General features: G+C 35.7%; 1 protein-coding gene across 2 annotated transcripts; it reads left to right on the top strand.

The window, feature by feature from the left end:
- Window positions 1-6,733: 6,733 nt before the first annotated feature.
- On the top strand, window positions 6,734-15,621 carry gpr142 (G protein-coupled receptor 142). 2 transcript variants are annotated; one of them, XM_084134773.1, is made up of 3 exons: window positions 6,734-6,855; window positions 11,024-11,171; window positions 12,898-15,621. In XM_084134773.1, the coding sequence occupies exons 2-3, from the start codon at window positions 11,039-11,041 to the stop codon at window positions 13,848-13,850; spliced, it is 1,086 nt and encodes a 361-aa protein (XP_083990899.1). In that variant the 5' UTR covers window positions 6,734-6,855; window positions 11,024-11,038; the 3' UTR covers window positions 13,851-15,621. The 2 variants fall into 2 exon arrangements, with proteins under 2 accessions (XP_083990899.1, XP_083990898.1); XM_084134772.1 differs by lacking the exon at window positions 6,734-6,855 and adding an exon at window positions 8,145-10,910.

Genomic DNA, 15,621 nt, shown 5'->3' on the forward strand with positions numbered 1-15,621 from the left:
TTACTGGCCAAGAGAGGAAAGTGATTTTAACAAGTACAACATACATCTTTGTTGATTCTGGTGCAACATTACAATCAACCAATCATATTTGAGTACACAAGTTTAGGCTTACAACCAGGGTTAGATGCTTCTACTTCAGTGTAGTTATATGGGAAATCATTTCCCTCTGATTTTAGGGATAACTTATGGATTAGGTTTAGGACTAAATTTTCAGATAGGAATGTTGTTCCAGGATCAACAAAATATGTCTTGCTTGGCAAAATCATGGTGACCACTGGCAAGATGGGCTTTTAATAAAAGTTTATTAAAAAAAATCAGTGATACGTGACTAGAGAAAACTACAGAGCCCCTAAAGGGTCATGGTGGTGGGGAAAAATATGAGAATGTACGAAAAGTTATCATGAGCATTATGTTTGAAGCAGATGTCATAACAATTCGGGTTCATTCATAAATCTGTAAGATCTTACCTTCATGCTGTGGAAATACAAACCGGAAGACAGAATGGGTGGGCCTACATAAGGTCTATAAAGAACCTTTTGTTCTTTGAAAAGGTATCATGGCTGTTAAAGGTTCTTCATGGAGCCAAAGATTCCAATAGAAGCTAAAAATGTAAGTTAAATGGATAAATGCCCCAAAATGAGAATTTGGTCATCATTTACCCCATAATGAAAGAGTTTCATTGTATTATGGAAGCTTGTTTCCGTCACGTAATAATAATAATAAAAAAAAGATAATTCAGTTAGTTATAGGTTATATCTCGCAATTGTGACTTTATTTCTCGCAATTGCGGGTTTATATCATACAATTCTGCAAGATGTCAGAATTGTGAGTTATAAACTTGCAACTGTGAGAAAAATTGCGAGTTTACATAAGTTTATTTCTTTATTTGTCTCACAATTCCAAGTGTACAACTCGCAATTCTGACTTTGTTTCCTTCCGAATTGTGTTATAGCTATAATTGCCAGTTCTAAAGTTCAAATTGTGAGATATAAAGTCGCAATTACCTTCTTTATTTTTCATTTCTCAGCAGAAACGAGCTTCCATTTTGTATGGACAAAAACTGTTGAAACATTAATTAAAATGAATGTTGTATTCTGCAGACAAAAGAAACTCAAACAGGTTAGGGACAGGTTTGGGAGTGAGTAAGTGACAGATTATTTTAATTTTTGGTGAGCTATTGTTTCAAAATTGCATAACTTGATTAGCACAACAAACTGCTCAATTTGAGATATCATTCATGCCTGTTGCACAAACATGAAGTTTAATTAGGGTTAAGGGTTTGTATGAGAAGTTGTAACTGGACTGTCTAAACATGGCTCCCAGAATGTGACAGCCTTGTACACAGTATTTTACTGGTAAGCATTGCGCCAGTCACTCAGCCAGACTGAACATGTTGTTTCTATTACATGCTGTCCACACTCAGGATCAAAAGAAGGATTGGAGTCTATTTCTCTCGCTGTATGTAAGGACATCCACTCCTGCAGAGTCCTCTAGTTAGAGGTTATGTCACTTGTTTACTGCCAGTCAAAGGAGCGGGAGAAATGTGCTGAGAGAGCCTGAACCTTGGCTGTGTGACAAGGCAAAAGCAGGAACAGATATGTGTGTGTTTGTGTAAGTGTACGGATGTGTGCCGTGCGTGTGTGAGATGAACTTCCGAGTAAAATTTGAGTAAATCATTTACTTAGGAGAAACCCTAAAGCTATATCAGCCCGATTGTGATCCTGATCTAGACTGATGGTGATGAATGGATTCCTCTTAAGGCTACATCATACGGGATTCGGTTGAGTGAATATAAAAATTGATTTGATTTTAACTAGGACAATGCACAGTCAAAGTTTAACAGACCTGAAAAGACAGCAGTCAATTCAATGACAGAGAGCATTTATACCCATATTTATAATCGTGCTTCACTTCAACCTATTCAGCACTTAATGTGCATATATATATATATATATATATATATATATGTGTGTGTGTGTGTGTGTATTTGATCAAAATACAGTAAAAATGGTAACTAATATTGTGAAATATTATTAAATTATTTATATAACTTAAATTAAATGTTTTCTATTTTTATATACTTTAAAATGTAATGTATTCCTGTGATGGAAAAGCTGAATTTTCAACAACCATTACACAAGTCTTTTTTCTTTTCTTTTTTTTGGATTCTTTTATAAATAGAAAGTCTTACTCTTTACTGTCACTTTTGATCAATTTAATGCACCTCTGCTGAATAAAACTATTCATTTCTTTTTAAGAATGCAGGATAATGTACAGTCATCTGATAATGACCATCTGATTATACCTTATGGCTTACTAAATGTCTGTATTGTTTCATTGTTGACCTGTCCTAGGAACAGTCAATATTATTGTAGAGTGTTAGAACAGTAACTATGAGTGATACAGTGACTCATAGACAGTGTAATAAAGCAGTAAGCTTTCATATCCGGGCGAAAGAGGCAGTCATTGGCAAGTATATAGGCAATATTATTATCAAGTCCACACTAATTTTAAGTAGAAATACTGAAGTAGTATTTTCTTGTAAAGCATACTCCAATAATCTTTGTGTTTTTTACAAATTGAAAAAATGTGCATACTGTAGGAGTACGTATGTTGACTATTTAGCAGCAGAAATCATACCTTAAAACTTTTTTAGATTTACATGTTTAAAGCAATGACAACTGACGACATCATTTAAATGTGACCAAAGAGCCCTTGATATGTTATATACAAATAAATACTCCAGCATTTAAACCACTCAGTAGCTATGTAGCCTGCTGGTATATTGATCATTGTTGATGACAATGTCAAAACCAGTGATACAGTGACCCAGCGAGCCTAATTCGATTTATCTCACTATCTAATAATAGTTTGACCCACTTGGCACCTCAATGTATCTGTTCTACTGCATTTCAGCTGTATATTGTGTTGTTTCTGTCATGAATAAATTGGTTTCATTTTTATTTTCCTTTGAATTGAGTTCATTATTTTGGGTAGGTTTCCATTCTGTGGAATCTGTCAGGAGTTATGAAACAACAACGCATTTTACTAAACTTGAATGGATAATGTCACTAGAGGGCAGTATTGTTACAAACGAAATGCTTACAATGCTTATATGCTAAATGCTCCTGATTACATAGAAATTTGAGTTCACTTTACTAAAAGATTCCATTTGTTAACAGTACTTAACACAAACTTGCATTGAAAACTTATTTTGAAGCATTTATTAAGGTAACACTTTATTTTGATTGTCCAGTCCACCTTTGACATAACTTGTATGTTATTAATCTTAGGTTAATGTTAATTTCAACATTTAATAATATATTATGAAAATCAAAAGTTGCATTTATATCATTTAATGTACCTGAGCAAGCATACCAACAATGAAAATTTTATTTGTAATTAACATTAACACAGATGAATAAATACAGATGTATTAGGCTACTCATTGTTAATGGGACCCCAACGAAATTTGCATTGTGAAATGCATTTTCTGTTGTTATCCAGACAAAAGAGAGCATTAATAATCCATAATTACTCACAAAAAAGCTCTCACTTATTCATGTGTTTTTCATTTTATCTTGTTTCTCTCCCTTCATCTCCCCCACATGCCTCAGAAATTACAGGTAATTAAATTCACATTCATAATGTTAGCCTCCATGACCCCGCTCACAGCAATCACATTACGTGCTGTTATGAATTAATGTGTTTAGATTGAACCAAATGACTGTTCACTTTAAGTGCTTTATGAGTTTGTGTTGACAGTTTTTCTTCTTCACTCTTCAAAAGAGTACATTAAAGCAAAGGGAATCAGTTCAGAGTGGACATAACCCCTTTCTACATCACAGCAGTGTTTATTGGCTCTTGTGTAAAGTGTATCCCACTCCTACGCATTGTGCTGGAAGTTGAGATTTTTGTAGGCCAAATTTTGTAGGCCACAGAGATTGACCACTTCCCATAGCTGTCTTTTGAAATCATATAGCATACATCTCATGAGATCAAGATTGACAATTATTTTTATGGAATATAGTGTTTATTGTGAATGTTTTTTTCATGTGCTTCATGTAAACTTGAATTAAAATAACTAGCAACATCTCTTCACACAACCTGTCACACATATGAGATCCTAGCAATGGCAAACAACACCGATCCATTCAATTCTCAATGGACAAAATCAGTTCCTGACCTACATTTATTCTTGTTCTAAAAGCAGTTTCACTCAGATATACGTCACCTGTGTCTGGGGAAGTTACTTTTAAAAGGCCTGTGTTTTAGTATTCCATACTCCCTGAAAAAGTGACTAATTTTGTTACTTAGTATACTATTTATGGAAAGTAATGTGTTATACTTTTGTGTTACTTTTTCTCACCTGCTGGGCTTGCTTGTTTGTTTTTTTAATAGACTTGGCAAAGACATTGGCTATAAAGTGAGATTAAATACATTGTGCTATTTAACATATTTAATGATTGCAGGTTTACGTAATATTTAGTATATCGTTTTTATTCATTTTGAGGAATACTGAATCTGTTTTTGTGCAAGTGAGATGAGTAAATGCCTGCTCACATTTAGTCTAGAACTACAATAACCATCATGTTTACACACAACGCCTCTGCCCTTACTCACAATTTCTCTCAACAAGTGAAGAGGAGAGCTGTCAGTCAATCAATGGCAAAACAGTATTTAAAAAAGTAACTCAGATATTTTTATTTCATTTTTCCATCGTTTTCTGTGATTCTGTGATATTTGGAAATATAAAAAGGGTCTTTTTCCCCAGAGGTGTGTGTAATGTTCTCAGAATTTGGACATTCTGTAGTGATCAACCAGCTTTATATTGAGAAATATAGATATTTACATCAAAGATTGTTCTCTATTATCACACCTATACAATATTAATACATACTGCTGACACCATGACCAATGACAGAGAGTTTACTCAGCTCATTTTCTGCATGGCCAGTCCTCTGCTGTGGTATAAGGCCAGTTCAGAGAGAGAGAGAGAGAGAGAGAGAGAGAGAGAGAGAGAGAGAGAGAGAGAGAGAGAGAGAGAGAGAGAGAGAGAGAGAGAGAGAGCATCCGTGCATCCCTTTCTCTCCTTCTTTGTCCAGATGGTGGTTTACATGTACTTTTTGTTCCTATCTGGAGACATGATGTTTCTGGCTGATGAGGGAAGCTAATTAATCTAGAAAACATTTAGATTTCTAATAGAAAATTATGGATTTTGGTCCTAGTACAAATAAAATGCCTAAGATTGTGCGACTTTGTGAGCAGTGTTATTAACTCTTTATTTTCACTTTATGTGCACTTCCAGTGTACTTAGTACTGTCAACTTGGATGTTTAAGTCATTTTAACTTAAATTACATTAAACTGACTTAAACAAATGAGAATCTTGTAGGCTATAACTTATTTAAAAAAAGTTGAAAATTGCTTAACTTATTCTGATGAGCAATGTAAAAACATATATTGTCATAACGTTTTGATCTTATAATTTTTTTTTGCAATGTAGTGTAAGGTGACTGCATGGGGTTAAGTTAAGGTTTAGGGGAAGGTTCAGGGTTATACCTAGTTATTGTCATTACTATAATTATAGGTTAATGCGAAACAGGAATGTAAAATAAATTGCTACCCAAATATTAGATGAAAAACTTTGAAGATGAAAAAAATGAGAAATGTTGTCTTGACAACTGACTGAAATAAAACATGTCGGTGCTGAAATTACTCAATAGATATAAATTAAAGTGAAATAGGATTAAAGTTAAATAGAATATAAAAAACTAAAAATAATAAAATGTCAAAAGCACAATAAGTTAATACTGAAACAAAATGAAAATTAAAAAAAAGGAAAATTTAAAAATAAAAGCTAATTCAAAATACCAAATTTGTATATAAATAATATTAAAATAAAATAATTTGTAAGATTTGAGGGGCTTGAGTTTGCCAAGTGATTACACTTACAATTTATAAATTATCCCAAAAGCTTACATTGAAAGATTTATTAACACTTTATTTTACAGTGTCATTTTATACATATCTTAGTTACTATAGTTATAACTATAAATTATGCATAATAACATGCAACTAATCCTAAACCAGACCAAACCCTAATCCTAACCCTATAGTAAGTACATGTAGTTACTTAATATTACTCAGTACTTAAATGTATAATTACAGTGTAACAAAGACGCCTTAAAATAAAGTGTAACCATTTATTACATATTTAGAGACCAGAACAGTGGACTCTTTTGATTTTTTCCTGTAGGCAACCTCCCAGTACACCACATCACCCACATAAAGACCACCCTGAACACCCTATAGCATCGTGACAGTGAGTTCTGTGCAGGCAAGCGCCATTCACATTTACTTCTGTAAATGTACAAATCTACATATTGATTCAAATGGTAAAAGCTTAAAGAGGACCACAGAGTCTATTTTTAAGTTCACGTTAAATTTACATCACAGCCAGAGGAATCCTATAAAGATCACACACACACCAGATAAGAGCTCCCATGGGTCTAAAGGCATCGCTGCAGTGTAAAACAATACACCCTCTTCCTCATGTGTCTCTGCTATACTGACCTCTCTCTGAAAGATGGACCTCTTTATGTCTGTCTCAATGCTTCACTCGTTTACCAAAATTCTCCCTGTGGAAATCAGCCCTGCTTAACCCCTCCCTCCCTCTCTCTCTTTCTATCTCGCTATCTCTCTCTATAGCTCCTTCCATAACCCCCTCCTGAACTCAGTGTGTGGTTGCAGTGATGCGTGTGTCTTGCTCTTCCTCGCTGTCCTCCTCAAGGGCTGCCTGGCTGGGCATCGGGTGTTAAGAGTCCACGGATGGGGACCTGCAGCCATTTGTGAGGGTAAGAAAAGCTATCAGCCTTATTTAGGAGAATCTTTATTTATTTTTATTTAAGAGAGTGCTAAGTGAATTTATCTAAGTGAGGAGAGAGCATCATTTGCATTTAGTTATTGTTAGTAAGTATTTGCTGTATTAAATAGTGAATACAGGTAAAGTGGAGCACTTTTTTTTTTTTACATTTAATATTGCAGTATTTAAAAAATATATATATTTTTTATAGTGCAATAAAGATCTTCAGCTACTTTGTATGATCGTGTGAGAGGCTAAACATGTGCAATCATATTTTAAAACGATGCCAGAGACAAATTAGCATGAAAGTGTCACACAATACTGTTTGACTGGTACATAAATAATGCAAAGTCTTTTAGAGTTACAATATACCAATATTATATATATATATATATATATATATATATATATATATATATATATATTGCCAGTACAATGTCAGCTTTTAAAAAACGAGTGTTAACTGATTTGCTCTGCACATAACTCACGTTATTTGAAGTGTTGTGTCCTCTTAATATTTTCTCAGGATATCCATATATAACTCATAAAGATAGCCTTAAAAATGTGTGGTATTGTTTTTGAGCACTATTATGTAATCAAAAGACTGCGAATTTCAAGACTGTTAAAATGTTTCTCCATCCCTCATCCTTAGCCCTGTTTCTGTATTCTTCATCTTCTCTATTCCTAAGCAATGAAACACTCTTTTCCCTGCATACCCTGATATGGATGGTATTGCTATACCATTGTCCTTGAGCTTATAACTATTGTCTCAGGTGTACCAGCCGAATATGAATAATTGAGCGTGTTCATTAGAGCAGAAAGTCCGCGGAGAGAGATCTGAAACCTTACACATTTGACTCCCTGTACATCAACAGTGGCTATTTATATACTTCAGCAAAATGAGGTGATTTCACATGTAAATAGAGCCACAGTTCATTATTTAGAAAAATAAACTTTTTTCATTATTGTCTGCAGATCAGATGCGCTGATTCTTTGAACAAACAATGTGTGGGTATAGGCAGGACGCAATGGGAACTAGTGCAGTGATGGAAAACATGGCTATGCTATAAGCTGCAATGTCATGCTTTGAGCTTAAACAGCTTATACAAGTTATATGAATCTTTTTGAGACCCTATACTGGTAGTCTCTGGATGGGAACTTTGGAAATCCCTGTTCTTGGAATTAAGCTCTCATGGGGAAACAGTACAAAGCCAGTTCAGATTTATGTAAAAAAAAAAAAAAAATCCCAGCAAGTTAATTTCTTTAATTGTGAATATCAGCATGATTTAATGCATTTTTTTTTTTTTTTTTGGTCATAGAGTGTCTAATTTCACAATCCTACCTTGTCTTATGACTCTTGAGAGCATTAAAAAGAAAGGTTACAAAGGGTTTTTTCACAGTGATACCATAGAAGAACCATTTATGGTTCCCCAGTTCTAAAAAGAACCATTTTTTTTCTTGGTGTGAAGAACATTTTAAAAGCCTTTTTCCAATAAAGAACCTTTGGTGCACTGGAAAGATTCAATGGATGTCAAAGGTTCTTCATGGAACCAACAACGCAAATAAAGAACCTATATTTTTGTGTGCGTAGACAGAGATGCTTTAATAGTGTATCTTATTTAAAATTCAGTTGCAAAAGATTCATTCATTCATTCATTCATGTGAATCAGTTATATTATATTAAAATATATTAAAATATATGTAAATATGGATAATTGTTTATTGAGATATTGGTGTATTTAAATGAAAATGATTAAATATCCCTATTAAATATGAAACATCCCTTTTTTTTACCATATTTGACCTCTTACAAGGCTTGGTTTTATATCTATATGAGCTCTAGGACGATGGTACCATCCATATAAGGATGCATACATTATAGCAAAAAGGAATTATGGTTGAAATTGACTTTACCATTTAATTATATAAATAGTGATATCGCCAAAAGGCTGAAGAATTTACATTTTTTAGTTATATTGCCCAGCCCTTAAAATTATTCTTATAAAGAGGGTTGGCTTTGAGAAAGAGGATACTAATCACAAAAGATTTCCCCAAGGAAATATGGATATATTACAGGCTTTCGTTAACAGGCATGTCTAATGCATGAGAACAAAGTTCCTCTCCATAAAAATCTAAACCTCTTGAGAAAATAATATGATGCGATACCCATATTTATCGGATTTTATCACATTCTTGAAACCACCAAAATCATCACCCCCTCATTCTGAGATTCGCAATGCGCATTTGAACAGCTTTGTAATCATAATCACTTGGGGTTTCTCAACTGCTGTCCAGTTACCACATGCTTTACTGGAAAAACATATTGGTCCTGCCAGTGAACCTGACATTTTTACATAGAGTCAGATTCACAGATCAAGCAGAATATCACATAAACACAATCAAAGAGACCCATATAAACACACACATGCTCCTCCTCATTGCTTGTGGAACTCTTAAATGAGCGATGATTTGTTTGTAGATATATTTTCAGAAGGGAGAACAATATCAGTAGTAAAGTACTTAAGAGAAAACCTCTCATCTGTAGCCTAGCACACGCTCACCTGTAGTTAAAGATTTATCAGTTATAAGCTTCTGTATCAAAACAACTATAGAGTGAAGGGTCACAAAGAGCCATAAAAGTCTCATCACAACATAATGTAACTGTCTATAATAATGGGATTATGCTCCTCTGGAAGTGAAAATTAAAAGATCCTTCTTGCATTTTACCAGTGAGATCGTACAAGTGAACTTTTTTGAAAGTATCTGTGGATCATTATTAATTCAGAAATGCATTGTGAAACTTCTCAAATTTACCATTGTCTGCATTTGACAAGCTCAACCATTCAACCCTGGTATTGTAAGAAAAAGAAAATATTTTAATATTTTTATTATCTTAAAAATATTTATACTTTTATAGACATATAAGTTCACTAAAAACAGCAATAGTCCCAAACTATCAAATCATTTAGAATTTTTGATACATCTGACAAATGTACTTTTTTTATTTCATGTTATCATTAGGAAATAACAAAAGTGGATAAACAACATTGAAACAAAATTTTCTTTCAATGACCAGTTGTTTTAAGATATTTTTTAAGCTGTTTCAAGCATTTTTTTTACACCATATATTTGTGAAAATGTATTTATGGGTTATACCCCTTTTGAATAATTGATATGGGTATTAAATGTTTTCCCAAAACATAGTACCACCATTCTGTCATATAAAAAACAGATTTTTAGGATTTTCCCAAATTAAATGATGATAAATGCACATGAATGAAAGAAATTGAAAATGGGAAAGAAGGGCTCAGACAGAATTGCTAAGGCAATCACAAAGACTCTGGTCTCCACATAAATCCCCAATAGGGCAAAGACAGAAGTAATTATAAGGTGACAGAAGACCAATCATTCCTGCCTTCTCCAATTCTCACTCACAGTGTGAATTTGCCCACCTAAGCAGGACAGTTGATGAAGCAGCAACATCATAGCAGGCAATCATGTTCCACAACATAAACCCTCTCATATTGTTTGCCAGGAGGAAAAATGAATGGCTTTTATATATACTGCAGTTCAATTCCAATGACAACACAAAACAATGCACACTGCAAAGGCAAAATGCACAGGTTTTTTGGGGTTTTTTTTACAGGAGAGACACCAAAAGCACATTAGGGAAGTTGTTCGTAAAACTCAATGATGTCATGCAATAAAAGGAAATATACAGAGCAAAGCTATCATTTCTGCTCTCTGCACTGGGTCTGAAAGCAAATAAACATGTTTGGCACAGAGCTGATTACCTCATCCTAGGGGGCAATTATGGGAGTAATCAAAGTTAAACACAGAAGTGGAAAGATAAGACAAGTAAATGAGGAAGAGTGTTGTGCACTCATTCCATCTGTTCTAATCGACTGTTTTTAACCCATGAGGGCAAGCTGTCTCTGTCATTAGCACAATGACCCGGCGAGAGGACCAGGGCATAGTAAAATTCCATGCTGCTCCATTATTCTGCACTGCAGACTCCGTGACAAAACACGTTCAGCACACAAAAAGGTTCATTTCACATTGGTTTCAGTTGTTGCTCAAAGTGACAAAGGTTTTAGGTCATTTTCAGATACTAGAGAGAGGTTTTAAGGTTTCCTTCCTGTTCTCTTTCCTTTCAAAAGAGGAACTCAGAGGCCATGATTGACTGGCACAATGGCACAGCGCCCGGCCAGCGGGAGGATGAGCGCAGCGCTCAGGAGAGGTCAGAGTGTGTGCTGGCCTACATCCCTGTCATCTACTACAGTGCTCTGTTGTGTGTTGGAGTGCCAGGTACGAGATGTGCATTTTAACACCCACTGTATATAAATAAGGGTCGGTTAGAATCAGGGTCGTACACCTTTGAGAATTGAATTGAGAAAGCATTTTAAGTTAAGAATCAAGGTCAAAATCAAGATGCGGTTTTTGATTGAATTTAAAGATAGGATGATGGAATAGAATGAAATTCAAAGACACTGCAGTAGTTGGAAATAAAACGTCATTTTTCTGAATGAATTATGCAGCATTTAAAATAGACTGCATTTGATGTACATGTATTAATGTAATTTAAATATGTTAATTCATTGATCTAGGAAGTTTAAGTTTTTTTTAATTTCTTTTAACTTAAATTTTTCTAAATTCCCCAATCCTGTCATTCTATAGTAGTCAACATTTGAAGTGGATCAAAAAAGTTCATTAAAGTTGTCCTAAGACAAGAACAGGTATTGTTCAAAATTCATGTGTAACTTTGATGAAAGGTTTTGACCCACTTCAAATGTTGACTTCTGTAATTCAAAATTCAATTCAGCATACGTAGTTGATTCAAACTCCAACTTAACGAGTATTTAGATTAAGATAAGATTAAAATAAGATTTTATTTGAATATTGACCATGGTGCATAAATTGTTCCATTTATAAGATAGAACATGGGAAGATGATCTTCTTCACCTTGAGTCGTTTGATGGAGGAGGGACATGGTAGATTTATTCAGTGAGACACACATCAGACTAGACAAGAAATCATTAAGCATCCACAAACATTTTACTACACCAATCCCAGAACAGACTGACAGCTGCTTAAGGACAAGAAAGGTGATAGATCAATATACGAATCACAATTAATTAGCGACTCATTTGAAAGCTACTCGTACCACTAAAAACCAGATCAGGGTCACGGACAGATGCTTAGTATTCACAACAGCCAATTCAAATTTACCAGATGGCCAATAATATGAGATCTCTAGTTAACCCAAAAATGAATTCTGTCATTATTTACTCACCATCTTGTTGTTCCAAACCAGTATGACACACAAAAAAGACTCTGAATGGTCCAAAACATCTTTGTATGGATGTAAAAAAACACTGAGAGATTTTTCCAAATGTTCCACAGAAAGTCATACAGGTTTGAAATGACATGAGTGAGAGTATTGATGACAGAATTTTAACCTTAAATAAAAATTCTCTCATTATGTATTTGTATTTTTTATCATGCTTTTCTATTGTGATATGACATGGTCACTAAACTGTAAGGAAAGTTTGATGGAAAAATTACAGCGTACAGGTTTGGAACAAACATGAATATGAACAAGAAGAAATAGTATTTTAATTTTATTTGATTCAGTTCCATCTCTGAGTTTAATTCTCCAGATTTTTATCAGATTTTTTCTGCTAATGGAGATTTTTTTCTATAAATAGTTCTAGTACTTAAAGAAGAAAAAAAAACTTAAAATACACTTATCTCCTGTCTTGTCAACAAGCAAAAGCAGTACATATCCACTTGAGCTTAATCTCTTTGTGGAAAATCAGGGCAAAGGTTTCAGATGGCCGCCATGTTCTGTAAATATGACCCCTAATCTTTTACTTCCCATCAATCCTGCTGTGTCTACTCCCTCCATGCCTTTGATTCCAATCTCCGTCTTCTGTTTCTCCCTTCTCTGGCCTCATTCCCTCACTGTTTATGCCTTGTCCATCCTTGTCTACCTCAATTCTTGTTTCTAATTCCAGTTGTCACCTTTTCCCAGTGAACATCCTGACATTGGTGGCTCTTTACCGGCTGGCAGTTCGTACCCAGAAGGCCCTCTACGTGTATCTTCTTTCTCTAACCGGCTCGGACATCCTCAGCCAGTTGTTCATCATCTTCGTGGGCTTCCTGCTGGAAACGGCCGTGTTTCACAGAGAGGTCCCTGTGCTGCTGCTGCGCTCGGTCAGTATGATGGAGTTTTCTGCCAATCACGCATCCATATGGGCCACCGTACCCCTCACGGTCGACCGCTACGTTGCTTTGTGCCACCCACTACTCCACCGGCAGATCAGCTACCCGGCACGGGCCCGGAGGATCATCGCGGTGGTGTTTACTTTGGCACTGGCATCCGGCGTGCCATTCTTCTGGTGGTCGGACATGTGGAGGGTCAGCCACGCGCCCAACAACTTGGACACCGCCCTGGTTTGGACCCACGTGACTATTATTTACTTTCTTCCGTGCTGCATCTTCCTCGTGCTAAACTCCTTGATCATTCTGAGGCTACGGAAGAGACAGCGGCAGCAGATGTGCCAAGACGAGAGTGGGCAACAGCTGGCACTGCCAGGCAAGCTGGGTAAATCCACAGCGATGCTCTTAGCAGTGACTTCTGTGTTTGCTATACTGTGGGCGCCTCGTACTGGAGTGGTGCTCTACCATCTTTACGTGTCATCGGTGCACAACGATTGGCGGGTACATCTAGCATACGACTTAGCCAACATGTTAGCCATGCTAAACACTGCTGTGAATTTCTTTCTGTACTGTTTTGTCAGCAAACCCTTTAGAGCGGCAGTGAGGGACGTCCTGTTGTTCCGGGGGGCACCGTTGCACCCACGCAGGCCCCTTCATCACCAGCGCAACGCTGCCAATGCCTCCACCTCCTCTATTTCCAGCACCAAACGTTCCCAGCGAGAGATCACCCCTCTCTCTCCCAAAAGGGCAGACATCAAGATGTAGTCTAGCTTAAAGGCATAGTTCACTTAAAAATGAAAATTCTGTCATCATTTACTCACCCCCCAGACAGCAACATAGTGTCGGCTCAGATCCGGGCCACATCCGGTACATGTGGATTCCATGCAGAGGTGGACAAAATACATAACTTCCTTACTTGAGTGAAAGTACAGATACTACTGGTCAAATATTACTAAAGTAAAAGCACAGAAGTACTTGTTTTTAAAAGTACTTAAGTATCAAAAATAAATGTCAATGCATTGTTTTATTATTGTTGCATTGTTGTGTGTAATACTTACAGTACCTGATGCCTCTGAATCTATGCCTACCCTCATATCAACATCAAATTTATTTCTAGAACACAGTTCCAGTAGTGGGATTGAATGTGAGATTTAATAAGTGCACTCAATAACGTCCACAATGGTTTCGGACACCCAAATGGCTGTTCCCTCAAATAGTGCCCTATTTAAAGTTTTTTGGCTTTTAGTATGAATATGTTAACCTTACTGTTATCTATAAGCTAGTGTGCACCAAAACAATGACAAAATTTGCATTTAGAAGACCAAACCCAACGCTGAAAATGAAAATCAGGTTAATGTCAGAATCCAACGCCGGATTGACATTAATCTCCAACGTTGGACAGACGTTGTATTGTGGTTTGAAATCGAAAATCGGCTTGATATCAGAAACCAACATCAGTCGGTTTCTGACATCAGTCCGACTTTCATTTCCAACCAAAATCATCCCCTGACTGACATTACTACTTTCTACTCAAGGACCTTGACAGAAATGTAGTGGAGTATGATATTTGTCTTTCAAATGTAGTGAAGTTAAAGTAAAAAGTTTCCAGAAAAAAATAATACTCAAGAAAAGTACAGATACTCAAAAAGTGTACTTAAGTACAGTACTCAAGTAAATGTACTTTGTTACTGTCCACCTCTGATTCCATGAGTACCATATGTGGGCCGGATCTGGGCCGACACTATGTTGCTGTCTGAGTGTTCATGACTTATCTTTTTTGTCCATATTTTTGAAACACAAAAAACCCCACTGAAACATTCTTTGGAATATCTTTTTTTTGTGTTCTGAAGATGAAAAAATCATACGGGTTTGGAATGGCAGTTTACTTTAGTAAATTATTACAGCATTTTCATTTTTGGGTGAACTATCCCTTTAAGTCCCAGTCTTGTTCTTATAATTAACTTGAAACAAGTTCTAATTTGTGAATTTTGTGGATTAGAAGGTTAAAGGTGCAGTCACATAAGTGCAAAAAAAGGTTCATTTTCTATAGTCAATAGTGTAGAGATGTACGAAGCACAGCTCATAGAAAAGCCACTTTCAAACCAAGCAGTTTTCAGCACTGCAAATTCACACAATCAATTTGAATATGAGTAAAATCAGTATAGGTAACTTTTTCACCCTTATGCAGAAACCTTAATTATGCAAATTCTTATTGGAATGACTGGATTTCGGCCGTGAAATTTTGCAGAGCAACGATATGTGACCGCACCTTTAGTGTGCAACACTGCGTGATTGGCGTCACCAGACAGAATAGAAAAAATAGTGACTTGTTTCCCACATAATAACATATCCAGATAAACAGTCTAGCATCCATTCACGCTAATGTGCACCACAGGTACTGTTCATCATCCTATCTGACCTCTTGTTAGTGACCATAGTTTATGGTCATTAAACAAAAGCCCAATAATGTTAACTTTGTCTTGCTGATAAAACAAGTAAGGTTTGCAGGACATCACACTCAGACAGCAACATAGTG

The sequence above is a fragment of the Abramis brama genome (genome assembly GCF_963993115.1).
Source record: "Abramis brama genome assembly, chromosome: 14".
In the NCBI taxonomy this organism is placed as follows: Eukaryota; Metazoa; Chordata; class Actinopteri; order Cypriniformes; family Leuciscidae; genus Abramis; species Abramis brama.